The 13,500-nt window shown below is 48.0% G+C and overlaps 1 protein-coding gene across 4 annotated transcripts in view; it reads right to left on the bottom strand.

Annotated features, from left to right (window-relative positions):
- SFI1 (SFI1 centrin binding protein) overlaps positions 1–13,500 on the bottom strand; it is a 93,048-nt gene that overhangs the window by 23,229 nt on the left and 56,319 nt on the right. For all 4 annotated transcript variants that reach the window (XM_040251072.1, XM_040251071.1, XM_040251073.1 and 1 more), the window contains 6 exons: positions 9,814–9,970; positions 7,453–7,614; positions 5,680–5,750; positions 3,742–3,834; positions 1,330–1,427; positions 43–109 (listed from right to left, as the gene is read on the bottom strand). In XM_040251072.1, coding sequence (XP_040107006.1) covers positions 43–109; positions 1,330–1,427; positions 3,742–3,834; positions 5,680–5,750; positions 7,453–7,614; positions 9,814–9,970 — 648 coding nt within the window. The remainder of the gene's footprint in view (positions 1–42; positions 110–1,329; positions 1,428–3,741; positions 3,835–5,679; positions 5,751–7,452; positions 7,615–9,813; positions 9,971–13,500) is intronic.

Below are 13,500 nucleotides of genomic sequence, written 5' to 3'. Positions count from 1 at the left end.
AGCGTGAGCCAGCAGAGCCCGCTGAGCTGAGGAACTCCGTACCTGCTGGGATCGCCTCTTCTGGGTGGACTGTGACCACAACTGGAAGCACTTGCGAAGCAACGTTATTCTGAAACGAAACACGCCACCAAGAGAATCACCTCCCACTTCCAGGTGTGTAAACTTTTGTTTCACTTTAAGGAAGGTGAATCTGGGCACAGGCACTTCTTGAGCAGTGCAGGGGCCCTCAGGGGTTTCATTATAGGAGAGAAGGAAATAATCTGATTTCTGACATGAAATCCTCCAACCCCTGATTTTGGACTGTGGTCCGACCCCCAAAATTTAACAGCTTTCTTGTAAACCTAATTGGACCACCAAGGACAGTGGACTTGGAATTAGGTCATATTTATGAAATCCCCCAAATATGCTGCCCTTTCCAGTTTTATGGCCAAACTCTGGGGTCTTTTAGGACCATGTTGGTCTGTGACATGCCTTCACAGTAATACTGAAATTGAGAACCACACTCAGCTTTGTAAAACAGGACTTATAATAGTGATATACCCTGGCAGCTCCAATCTGAGTCGGCTAAATATTGGAATTCTCATTGACTCATTAAAAAGTGCTCCAAAATTGGACCCACAGCTATGCAAATTAAGTTATACTCTTGGGGGAGGGTTTATTGAACATGTTTTGCAGCAAGAAAGTGAATAAAAAGTAATGAAAAAATATTTTGGACAAGGGGATTCCCTGGCAATCCAGTGGTTAGGGGTCCACACTATCACTGCTGAGGACCCTGGTTCAGTCCCTGGTGGGGGAATAAAAAATTCCACAAGCCAGGCGTGGTGGTCAAAAAAAAAAAAAAAGTGAACAGCGGTTCCCTCTGAAGAATAAGACTAAGCCGTTGAAGGAAGGAGTCCAGGCAGTCTTTATTTTTCACTTTCTACTTCTCTTCTATACATTCTGAGTTTTCCCTGTGGACATGTGGTGCTTTTATTTACTTACTTTAACTGAATGTTTAACTGAGGACACGCTTCACAACCTCCAAGACCAAGCCACAAACACCCAGCTGCCTGGGATGTCTCTGTAACACTACTGATGCCTGAATTCCAAGACAGAACGTCACTGACGCCTGAGACCCGAGGCACTGGTGGCCGAGCACCAGCACAAGCATTCCTCATCCCACCTCCCACCTCGTCAGCCCAACGGAAGAGGCGGGCGCAGGAACCACTGGTCCACGGCAGGGCCTTTCCGAATCTGCACAGTAATGTGCGGAAGGGCGAGCGATGACTCCTAGAGACCAGCAAGCAAGTCACAGCGGGCCCCTGGGGAGCCTGCAGGCCACGTCCCTACCTGCTGTGGTCCCAGGCAGCATGCAGGAAGGGCAGCTGCTCTCTTTCCTCTCTCTGCTCGAGTCGAGACTGCCAGAGGTTCCAGACCCTGTGCAGCAGCTGAAGTGAAACAAGAAGGAAACGGAAGTTCACCAACACAAAACGATCTCTCCTGACCCTGCTATTGCTAAGTCACTTCAGTCGTGTCTGACTCTGTGCGACCCCAGAGACGGCAGCCCACCAGGCTCCCCCGTCCCTGGGATTCTCCAGGCAAGAACACTGGAGTGGGTTGCCATTTCCTTCTCCAATGCATGAAAGTGGAAAGTGAAAGTGAAGTCGCTCAGTCGTGTCCGACTCTTTGCGACCCCATGGACTGCAGCCCACCAGGCTCCTCCGTCCATGGGATTCTCCAGGCAAGAGCACTGGAGTGGGCTGCCATGGCCTTCTCCGCTCTCCTGACCCATTAGGCAGCAAACTGGTAACTCCAGAAGACACAGGAATTACCTCAATTTGGAACACCCGACATGTAACAGACTTGAAAAATAATTACAGCCAAACTATATGGAACTATTCTGGGCCAACATAAAAAACAAACAGCTGGATCTATCAGATCTATGGAAGTCAAAACGAAGAAGCTGTTCCTAATCGGGGCCTCATGGAGGCCAGCACTATTTTAGAAATTAAAACTGATCTTATCACATATTACTACTTATGAATCTCTGGTGACCCCATGGACTGCAGCCCACCATGCTCCTCTGTCCACGGGATTTCCTAGGGAAGAATACTGGAGTGGGGTGCCGTTTCTTACTCCAGGGGATCTTCCCAACACAGGGACTGAACCTGGATCTCTTGCATCTTCTGCATTAGCAGGTAGATTCTCTACCCTGGTGAAGGAAGCTCACTGTCTACGAAGCAGTCTTGCCAAAATACATTTAACTTCAATCTAGTCAAGCCCTTAGATCTAATTTCCAGTTCATAAGAGCTACACAGGAAAAAGGGAAATCAAATCACATCAAAAGTAAGCAGAAAAATGGAGAATAGGAAGACTGTACAAAAAACTGGTCTTCCTTTTCAAAAAGTCAATGTCATTAAAAATACATACATACGTTATGCTAAGTGAAATGAGCCAGTCACAAAAGGGCAAAGTTCTATAAATTATGAGGTACCTGGAACAGTCAAATTCACAGAGACAAGAAGGAAAGCAGGGGTTGCCAGGGGCTGGGGGAGGTGGAGGAGACTGGGATTTATTGTTTTGGTTCTGCAAGATGAAAGGATTCTGGAGATGGATGATAGCTGCACAGTGATGTTAATGTCCTTAATGCCACTGAACTGTACACTTAATGGTTAAGATGATAAATTTTGTGTGTTTTACCACACTTAAAAAATAAACATGTTAAACAAAAGAAATGGAGGGTGGGAGAATCTTATTGATTTACTGGAGTCTTAAGAGACATAACCCAATGTAGTAAGTCATCAATTTTTAATTGAATCCTGGCTTGTAAAAAACAACTATAAACACATTTGGGTCAGGGGCAACTGAATTTCAATATGTGCTTGGTATTGGTTAATATTGGGCTTCTGAGGTGGCGCTAGTGGTAAAGAATTCTGCTGATGCAAGAGATACAGGTTCGATCCCTGGGTCAGCAAGATCCCCTGGAGTAAGAAATGGCAACCCACTCCAGTATTCTTGCCTGGAAAATCCCATGGACAGAGGAGCCTGGCGGGCTACAGTCCAAGGGGTTGCAAAGAGCTGGACATGACTGAGTGAGCACACACTGGTTAATATTAGAGCATTATTATTCGTTTTGTCAGGGATGATAATGATTTTGTGGTTATAGAGCAAAATGTTCTCACTTGGGGGCAACGCATACTGAAATGTTTTGATGTAAAGTGTCCTAACATCTGTAATTTCCTTTGAAACAACTCAGGGAAAAAAAAGCAACTGTTAACAGTTGTTCAACTTAAATGGTAAACTGAGGTTTATTGTACTATTTTTCAATATTTTTTTCTGCACACTTGAACACTTTCACAGTTAGAAAACCCCCTTCTATGCCCAGAAGCACAACTGACAAATGAAGGTAGAATGTCGGTCACCCTCAGGAGAATCAACCACTGAAGACGACACGCACAGTGCAAGCAGTGCCAAGGCCCCTGGAATGCAGGACTTAAGAGTGCACTCCCCAGGTCCAGGCTGAATCCACAGTGCTCGGCCTCCGATTCAACTACCTTTTTTTTTTTAAGCAAACAGATTTTAAAAATGGCATCACATAAGAGAAAAACAAGAGTTTCTCTATCCTGTGGTACAGATCACTGAAGAATATGGACCTGAAGGTTTTGGAGTCTCAAGATCTGAACAAACCTCTAAGCACAAAGGTTAAAAAAAAGAGAGAAAGAAGGGCCATCAGAAGTGCCTTGGTACAGAAGAGGGCCTCACCATGACATCATGCTGCCGGTGAGCAAGATTCCTTCTTATCCGTTGGAGACGGGCATGGGTCACGTTGTCTTTCAGGGCTTTAAAGCAAAAATGCTGTGAAAAGAACAGACACAGTCAACAATGTGCCTGTAACAGTAAGCTCGATGCCGGGGAAGGCGGTGAAAAGCTCAGCCACGGCTGTTCACAGATGCTCCCGGGTCCCAAACAGTGTTTCTCTGCTTTGAGGTTCAGTTGGGAGTCTGATGCAAGCCAGCCCACACAGTAGGCACTTAATAAACACTCCCTGTTGCCCGAAGGTACTGCACACACAAGAACAAATCACCCTCACCTCTGACCAGGAGAAGTCCCCGTGACTCACACAGAAACACCAGACAAAGGTCAAAATATAACCACTGCCTCTCAGAAAAGAGACAGACTTTCAGCTTATGGTGGGTTTACTTTTTTTTTTTTCCCACGTGGGGTCAACGTGTACACTTGGTTCAGTCGCTAAGTCATGTTCGACTCTTTCTGACCCCATGACTGCAGCACACCAGGCTTCCCTGTCCTTCACTATCTCCCGCGGTTTGCTAAACTCATGTCCACTGAGTCACTGATGCCATCCAACCATCTCCTCCTCTGTCGCCCCCTTCTCCTCCTGCCCTCAATCTTTCCCAACATCAGGGTCTTTTCCAATGAGTCAGTTCTTCGCATCATGTGGCTAAAGTATTCAAGCTTCAGCATTAGTCCTTCCAATGAATACTGAGGGTTGATTTCCTTTAGGATAGACTGGTTTGATCTCCCTGCAGCCCAAGGAACTCTCAAGAGTCTTCTCCAGCACCACAGTTCGAAAGCATCAATTCTTCGGCGCTCAGCCTTCTTTATGGTCCAACTGTCATATCTGTACATGACTACTGGAAAAACCATAGGTCTGACTAGATGGACCTTGGCTGGCAAATTGATGTCTCTATTTTTTAATATGCTATCTTGGATTGTCAGCTTTTCTTAATATGTTATCTCTTTTCTTTAATATGTTATCTCAGTTGATGATTTTCTTTAAGGAGTAAGTGACTTTTAATTTCATGGCAGCAGTCACCAGCCACAGCAATTTTAGAGCTCCCCCAAATAAAGTCTGTCACTGTTTCCATTGTTTCCTCATCTATTTGCCATGAAGTGATAGGATCAGATGCCACGATATTAATTTTTTGAATGCTGAGTTTTAAGCCAGCTTTTTTCACCCTCTTCTTTCACCTTCATCAAAAAGCTCTTTAGTTACTCTTCGCTTTCTGTCATTAGGGTGGTATCACCTGTGTATCTGCAGTTGTTGCTATTCCTCTTGGCAATCTTATATATTTACACAATTGCAAATGCAGTTTTGCAGAGTAGAACAGAAGGAAAAGAAGTAATCTTTGGTGACTGAGGTGGGGGTTCGGGGGCAAGACATGCTGGCCTGGCTCCAGCTCCGTCCAAAATGCTTCATGGGTGACTAAGCAGAGCCCATGCTCCACAGGCTGGCTTCAGTTTTCTGAGACCGAGAAGAAGCACCTAGGGGTTTTCACAGAGTGATCTGTGGGCCCCTAAAGGCTCCTGACAGTGTCTGGAGGCCACCTCGTGTGGTGAGGGTAGGGGAGAGCAGCCAGCAAAATGGACACTATTCCCAGACCTGGCTTCATCCACCACACCTCAACTTGGATTGATTTTCAAGACTAGGCCTCCACCATTTAAAGAGGGGGCCTGAAGTGTTGCTATCCCAGGACTAGATCGCTTCTAAGGCTCCTCTGCAGCTCCCAACACTTCTGACCCCACACCATCGCCGTCTCTGATCCAAAATTAAAATCAGGACATGACGATGAAGGGGGCTTCCATGACGAACGGCAACCACACGACCAGATGCACTTAAAGAGCATGACGTGGGTTGGCCCCCCAAGGAGGGATGCCCGAGCACGGCCGCGGCGCCCTTACCAGCAGGCCGCGCCTGTGGTGTTCTCCCGCCGCCTTCCACCGCTCAGCTTCCTCTGTGCACAGCAGCATGTCTGCCCGAGTCAAGGCTTCTCATCTCGACATGGCCCCGCCCCAGCCCGGTGCAACCCCAGTGACCCGTCCCAAGGGTCCTGGCTGCAGGTGACAATGGGCTAGCCAGGAGGGCTGGTGTCCAGCTCGTCTCGCCTGATGACCCAGGGAAGAGAGGATTGAGGGGAACCATCATGTGAGTTATTTATCTGCCTTTTTCCCTTCTGATGCCTGCTCCATGAGGGGAAAAAGACAGTTGAGATAAACTGCTACCAGTCGGAGTAAACATTTCAAAATCTCAGCAGAGCCTGAGACTCCCGCGCTCTCTGTTCTGGCAGCACAATCCGGTCAGATGTCTGAGCTAAAACCCTTGGAGTTATTTTCGATCCTTTTCTCCTCCTACCCCTCCATCGCTCAGCTGCGAAGTCCATCTGCTCCCCTCGTCTCCGCACTGTCCCCACCCCCAGCCCTGGGCCGTGCACCAGACTGGGTCCCCTGTGCCAGCTTCACTCCCACCATCGAGCCTCGTCCTTCGGAGAGTACAGATCTGCCGCGTCACTTCTCAGAAACCTGCAGGGGGTCCTCAGCGTCCCGGGATGAAGCCCAGATTCCTGACCACCCACACAAGGGCCCTACGAGCCGGTCCCCAGCCTGTATCTGCCTGCCCCAACACCCCACAACACAGAGCAGACCCTCGTCACCACCCCTGGTGCTCTTCCTCATCCACGCCTGTGTAAATGCCACTCCTTACACCTGAACCGCCTCTCCCGATTCCCCTGTCGGGAGAACGTGTCAGCCCGCAAGGCTTAAATTCAGCTCAAACATCAATTACCTCCTCGGCTAGGTCTCCACAGCAGCTCTAGCAGGACTTAATACAAACCTTTATGATAGCACTTCTCATGCCACATTTGCAGACTGCTTTTCATGTCTATTTTCCCAGTTGACAATGAGCTACTGTTAAGTCTCTAGGTTTCCCTATATTCCAGAACGTGGGCAGGAGTTTAAAACAAGAGTTCAGTGAACAAACGAAAATGTGAGTGAATACCCAGGGCAGTCCAAACCCCAAACCTGGGCACAGACTGTGGCAGGGGGAGGGATTAAGAAAGTGCACTGGAGTCAGCAGCCTGGCTCTGCCAATGAGATTGAAAATCACTTAGTATCCCCGACTCCGCTTCCTCATCTGTGAGATGGAGATGGTGACACGCACTCCAGAGAGTTGCTATGAGGATTCAGGAGATAATCACAATGTCTGCACATAGCAACAGCTCAAAGAACGGAAGCTGGGATCATAACAACAAGGCCGCCAAGGACAGAAGGCTTCCTGAAACAGAAGTGAAATGAAACAAATTTCTGAAGCAGAAATGGCATGGCTATTTCCACCATCTAAACGGCAGGAAGAAAAGGATGAAATGATAACAAAATCAGGGCAGTGGGAATGCTTCTGAGGGGGAGGAAAGGGAATACAGTCAGGGAGGAGCGGACTGGGGTGTGTTGTCCTACTGAGTTGTGTTCATTTTACGATTATTCTTTAGACTACAAACGTTTGTTATACGCACTCTTTTGTATGAGTATTCCCAGAATGGAACAAAAATTTTTTAAAAAACAGCCGATCAGAGATCAGGACTGCCCGAAACTGCTGCAGCCGTGTCCCACGTGTCTCCTGACTGTCTCACAGGCTGCCGGGCTCTCACTGTCTTGGCTGGGCCTGAGGAACGCAAAGGATACAGTGTTTCCAGTGCGTCAAGGCCCTCCGCAGCAGAGTCCTCCTGGCCAGGCCCTCCACCCGCGCGTGGTGGGCGTGCAGGCTCTCCCTCCGTGCCCAGGCACGCCGCCAGGCACAGAAGTGTGTCTGGAGCAGGGTGGTGTGCTGGACTCGCTCGGCCATCTCTGCAACAGAGAGAGGAGCTTCAGTGCTGCCCTGTTGAGGCTGGGCCACGAGCTGGAGGCTTCTCTAGGATGGGCTGAAACCCACCACTGGCACACAGCTGCGATTCCAGGCTGCCACTCCACAGAGAACGTTGGAAAAGAAGGGTTTTGAACAGGGGAGGGTTAATATGGATTCCTTAGCTACAGTTCTGCTCTCCACAAGGAAAAAGAAAAGGATTCTGTCAAAGGACTGAAGCTCCTGGTTAGTGACCAAGGGGCAGGAACGGGGACGGCTGTTTCTAAAGAAAACCCCATTTTACTCCTGCCTCTATAACAGCGTTTCGGGACTCCGGGGAACAAGTCAGTGACACACGACTCGGTTGACATGCCGGCAGAGGCTTCTGTGAGCCGTCAGCCAGGCTGATACAGGCCGCCAGCTCCATCTCCTTTTAAGACTAATTAGCTAATGGCCTGATGAGCTTAAGGCCAGAGAGGGGAGGGCACTGGTCCTGGGATGAGAATGCCTTAGGTGGAGGCATGTATTAGTCTGCAACTCATCACTAAATAGCTTCATGCCTTCATTGAACTTCCAGGCTTGGGCATCCAGACAGTAGGTCCCTCATCACTATTTTCAAGTGGGCACATCAGCTCTCCCAAGAGACAGTGCTGGTAGGCTAGGAATCCTGCAGGGAGGCCTGGGGAAAGCAGGGGAGCCTAAGCCTGCAGCCAGGACTTCTGTGTGGGCTTGAAAAACTGAAGGACAAAAAGTACTGGCCTTCATGACCGATTTATCGTTACTTCTGACCTACTGTGGGAAAACTAAACCATCAGGATATCCCAGGACTAGATCAGAACACTCAACATCATAAATCATGCATCTGCGTAACGAGGGACAAGCAATCCAAATTATCTGTTTCCTCTTTTTTTGGCCACACCACACAGCTTATGGGAGTTTAGTTCCCCAACCAGGGATCAAGCCCTCGCCCTCAGCAGTGACAGCATGGAGTCCTAACACTGGACTGCCACGGAGCCCCCCAAATATCTATTAATAGAAGAACGACTAAGTAGATTAAGGTAAGCCCCCCTCTGTAAAACAGGGTCATTAAAAAAAAAAAATTATGGGATTTCCTTGGTGGTCCAGTGGTTATGACTTCGTCTTCTGGATAGCCAGGAAGTCTGGGATGGATATGTACACACTGCTGCATTTTACATGGATAATCAACAAGGACCTACTGTATAACACAAGGAACTCTGCTCAATGTTACCTGGCAGCCTGGATGGGAGGCGAGTTTGGGTGAGAATGGATACATGTGCATGTATGGCTGAGTTCCCATCTGAAACTATCATAATGTTGTTCATTAGGCTATACCCCATAATAAAATAAAAAGTTAAAAAAAAAAAAAAAAAACTTCACCTTTCCAATTCAGGGGATGTAGGTTCAATCCCTGGTCGGAGAGCTAAGATCTCACTTGCCTCGTGGCCAAAAAACCAAAACATAAACAGAAGCAATACCGTAACAGATGCAACCACTTTAAAAATGGTCCACACACACACACACACACACACAAATTCTTATAAAAAAATAACTTAAAGATAGGAAAGCATCGATTAGTTGTATGGAGAAAACAAGATACAAAACTGTACGTATCATACTAATCATAATCACAGTTCTTGTAGCATAATTAAAATCCTACTGAATTAAATACATTGAATAGGAGCCCCTTCTGGAGAACGCAGGTCCCTTGAGGGGAAGAGGACACAAAACACCACTGTAAAAACAAGTCAGACACAACAAATACTGTACAAAGTCACCTATGCGTGGGATCTAAAAATACAACAGACTAGCGAATCAAGGAAAAAAAGCAGCAGACTCGGCTGTGTGGAGAACAGACTAGTGGGTGCCAGCGGGGAGGGGCTTGTTATGGGATTATACGAAATTATGTGTGCGCAACTTCTGAAAACTGTAAAGCTCTATAGAATGTAAAGAATCTTTCATTCAATAAAAAACAATAATAAAGTTAAAAAAAACTGAATAAAATATTGAAAAAAAACACACAGAAGGAAATAACTTAAACGTGAATCAAGGATGCTTTCTTGTCCTCCTCAATCTCTTCTTTCAAAATCTGGGGTGTAACTGTTACTACCCCCGTTAACACATGACCACCCCTGGCGGCAGTGGGCATGGCGACCCTCCCTCTGCCCCTGGTGCCCAGGACTCACGGTTCTGCAGCCTCTTCTCTCTGCGCAGCTGCAGGTACTCCAGCCAGGCCCTGAGGGCTCTCCACTGCTGCCTGCGCTGAAGGTGTTTCACTGCGGAGACCGTCTTCCTTCTCTCCCTCCGGACAAAGAGGAGCTGCTCCTGCCACCGTGACCAAGCCTGAAAACCAGAGAAAAGACAACCATTAAGGGAGGCAGGAAACCAGAGGTGAGGTACAGGCGAGGGGAAAGAGAAACCCACACCCTGGAAAGGGTGAAATCAGAAAACGAGGAAATGGCGATTCCGAAGCAGGATCGTGAGTGGCGGGGATGTGGGGTGAGAGGATCTTTGAGAAGGGCATTCTGGGACTTCCCTGGAGGTCCGGTGGTAACGAATCCGCCTGCCAATGCGGGAGACACAGCTCGATCCCTGGCTGGGGAAGATTCCACACGCCTCAGGGCAACCAAGCCTGTGCGCCACAAATACTGAACCTGTGCTCTCGAGCCGGGAGCCACGGGGACTGAAGGCCGTGTGCTGCAACTCCAGAGGCCCAGAGGCCCGAGAGCCCAGGCTCGGCAACAAGAGAAGCCACCGAACCGAGAAGTCCGTGCACTACAACTGGGGAGGGGCCCTGCTCAGCACAACTACAGAAAGCCCTTCTTTCTTGGATTAAGGGGAAAAAAAGAAGAGGAATGATAAGCTGGGACAATCCAAGGGGTGGTAAAATTAATTCAGATCTGGGACAGGTGAGGCTCTGTCTTTTCTTCCAAAGGGGGAGGAAGCCTACAGTCGAGGCCCTTTCTCAGCACGTGAGTCCCCAGGACATGGACCTACAGAAACCGAGGGTCTGCAGGTGGATTCCCTTAAGATTATCCATCAACAGGCACCCTTGGGAAGGTCTTCATGCAAACCCAGCAATACACCTGCCCTACTCTGAAGGTAACTGTCATAGATGACTTGATACCTTCTTTTATACCTTCATACCTCTGTAAACCTGTGACATCCCTTCTCCCTCCCTTCCTCTCATCTGAATACCATTTTTTCTATTTCGCCAAGAAAATAAAAACAATCAAAAGACAATTTTCTCAAGCTTCCACACATCCCCCAGGGGCTCTTCCTTCTCTCCACACTCCCAACAAAGGTCACCCCCACCCTGCCCATCTTCTCTCACCTTCTCAAGTTTATCACTCTGGCAATTACCCCCATTCCCTTCCTGCGTCATCAGCTTTCACTCTCTGCTAGATTTTTAAAACCAGCATTCAAACGTGCTGTTATTTCTCCCTTTGGGGATGTGACAACCAAAAGCAATGGGTGACCTTTGATTGGGCCCTGGATCTGACACTAAAAGAGCAACAATATACAGCTGCAATGCAGACTGTAGTCTCGATATTATCATATCGACATCACACTGCTTAGATGGATGTGGTTATGTAAGAAAACATCCTTGTTTTAGGAGATATGAGCTGAAGTATTCAGGGTGGGGGCTTCTCTGACAGCTCAGCTGGTAAAGAATTCACCTGCAATGCAAAAGACCCTGGTTATATTCCTGGGTCAGGAAGATCCTCTGGAGAAGGGATAGGCTACCCACTCCAGTATTCTGGCCTAGAGAATTCCATAAACTGTATGAGTCCATGGGGTCACACAGAGTTGGACACGACTGAGTGACTTTCACTTTCACTCAGGGTTAAACTTGATGTCTGCAACTTTAAAATGACTCAGAAAATACAAGAAATACACTGATACACTTGAGAAAGCAAATGTGGGAAGATCCTAAGGATGGGTTAACCTGGTGAAGAGAAGCCAGTATCCAGCTTTTTTGTGATTTGGTACTTGTCAAAATTAAAAAGTTGAGGGCAAAAGTTGCAGACTAGAGTGGCACTAGACTTCACTCTTGGTCCAGTAATTAAGAATCTGCCTGCCAATGCAGGGGACAAAGGTTTGATCCCTGGTTCAGGAAGCTACCACAAGCCTCGGGGCAACTAAGCTTGTTCCTGGGCCCGCACGCCTAGAGCTCATGCTCTGCGACAAGAGAAGCCAGCACAGCGGGAAGCCCAAGCACCGCAAGGAGCGCGAGCTTGGGTGCAGCAACAAAGACCTGTCCACAGATAAAGGTTTAAAAGATTAGAGTCACACAAATACTTCCGGAAGAGAACAGATCAGTGATCCTCAAACCAACCACCCAACACCCCTCTCTAGACCACTCGGCCACCCACCAACACCCAAGTGCTCTCCTCTCCTTTCTAAACTCTTCAGAAGGGCTGTCTACTTTCTCTCCTCTTCCCACAATAAGCAGGGAGATCCTCTCCTCCTCGGGTTCACTGAAACTGCTCTTATCGAGGGCATCGATGACCTCCATGTTGTTCAATCCAAAGGCCAAACCGCAGTCCTTGCCTGCCAGAAGCGTCTGACACAGCTCATCGCCTCCACCCGGCCTCCTTGCCTCGGCCTCTCCTCTCTCCCACCACCGACTCCTGTCTCTTCACTGGGCAGGCTCAGTGCCGCTGGCTATACCCACTCCCTCTCTGCTTCCACCTTCTTGAGGCTCCAAATGGAAGCTGTGTGCTGAGGACTCCCGAGTTTACCTCTCTGGTGTGGACTCAACACTCCACACATACCCACCCAGCTCCTCCCCGACAGCCCCTCATGGTCACGTGAAAGGCCCATCAGGCTGACGTTAGGGAGCTCAGGATGCAGCCCCTCCCCCCGCCCATCTCAGTGAACAGCAACTCCACTGGTCCAGTGACTCGGGCCAAAGCACCTGGGAGTCCTCTCAGACTTCTTCTCTGCAGGCTCACACCTTATCTATCCAGTAGCAAACCCTGTTGGCAATTCCTTCAAAACATATCCAGAATCCAACACCATCTTGCTCTCATCTTGGCCCAGAATCTTGCCTGGAACTTTGTAATCGCTTCCTGTCCTCCCTGCTTTTATTCTTGATTTTCCGTGGTCTGTTCTTAGCACAGCAGCCAGTGGTCCTTTTTCATTAGTTATGACTGCTCTGTAAGTTAAATCTCTCCATTGTGCTGCTTATTTTTAAATAATTATTTAAATAAATAAATAAATAATTGTTTTGTATTTGGCTGCGCCAAGTCTTAGCTGTGGCACTCCGGATCTTCTATTAGTTTGGTGCAAAAGTGACTGTGGTTTTCCACTGTTAAACTTTGCCACTTGATACTGGAATACATTCTTAAATGTGATTATGCTATACATCAATTTAATGTGCATTTCTTGCTTTATTTTTTCCCTAATGACCTATTACTTGCTGTTTATATTTACTTTGGACTATGGAAATGCTGTTAGACAAAAAACTCGAGCAGTTTTCTTATTCAAGTTCAAAATGGGTAGCAATGCAGTGGAGACAGCTCACAACATCAGCAACGCATTTGGGTCAGAAGCTGCTAAGGAACGTACAGAGCAGTGGTGGTTTAAGAAGTTTTGCAAAGGAGACAAGAGCCTTGAAGATGAGGAGCACAGTGGCTGGCCACTGGAAGTTGACAACAACCAGGTGAGAGGATCCAGAGAAGGCAATGGCAGCCCACGCCAGGTTCTTGCCTGGAGAATCCCAGGGATGGCGGAGCCTGGTGGGCTGTCGTCTATGGGGTCGCACAGAGTCGGACACGACTGAAGCGACTTAGCAGCAGCAGTTGAGAGGATCATCAAAGTTGATCTCTTACAACTATACGAGAAGTTGGCAAAGAACTCAACATCAA

The sequence above is a fragment of the Oryx dammah genome, unplaced genomic scaffold (assembly GCF_014754425.2).
Source record: "Oryx dammah isolate SB20612 unplaced genomic scaffold, SCBI_Odam_1.1 HiC_scaffold_12, whole genome shotgun sequence".
NCBI classification, from domain to species: Eukaryota; Metazoa; Chordata; class Mammalia; order Artiodactyla; family Bovidae; genus Oryx; species Oryx dammah.
This window is presented reverse-complemented; position numbering and strand designations above follow the sequence as displayed.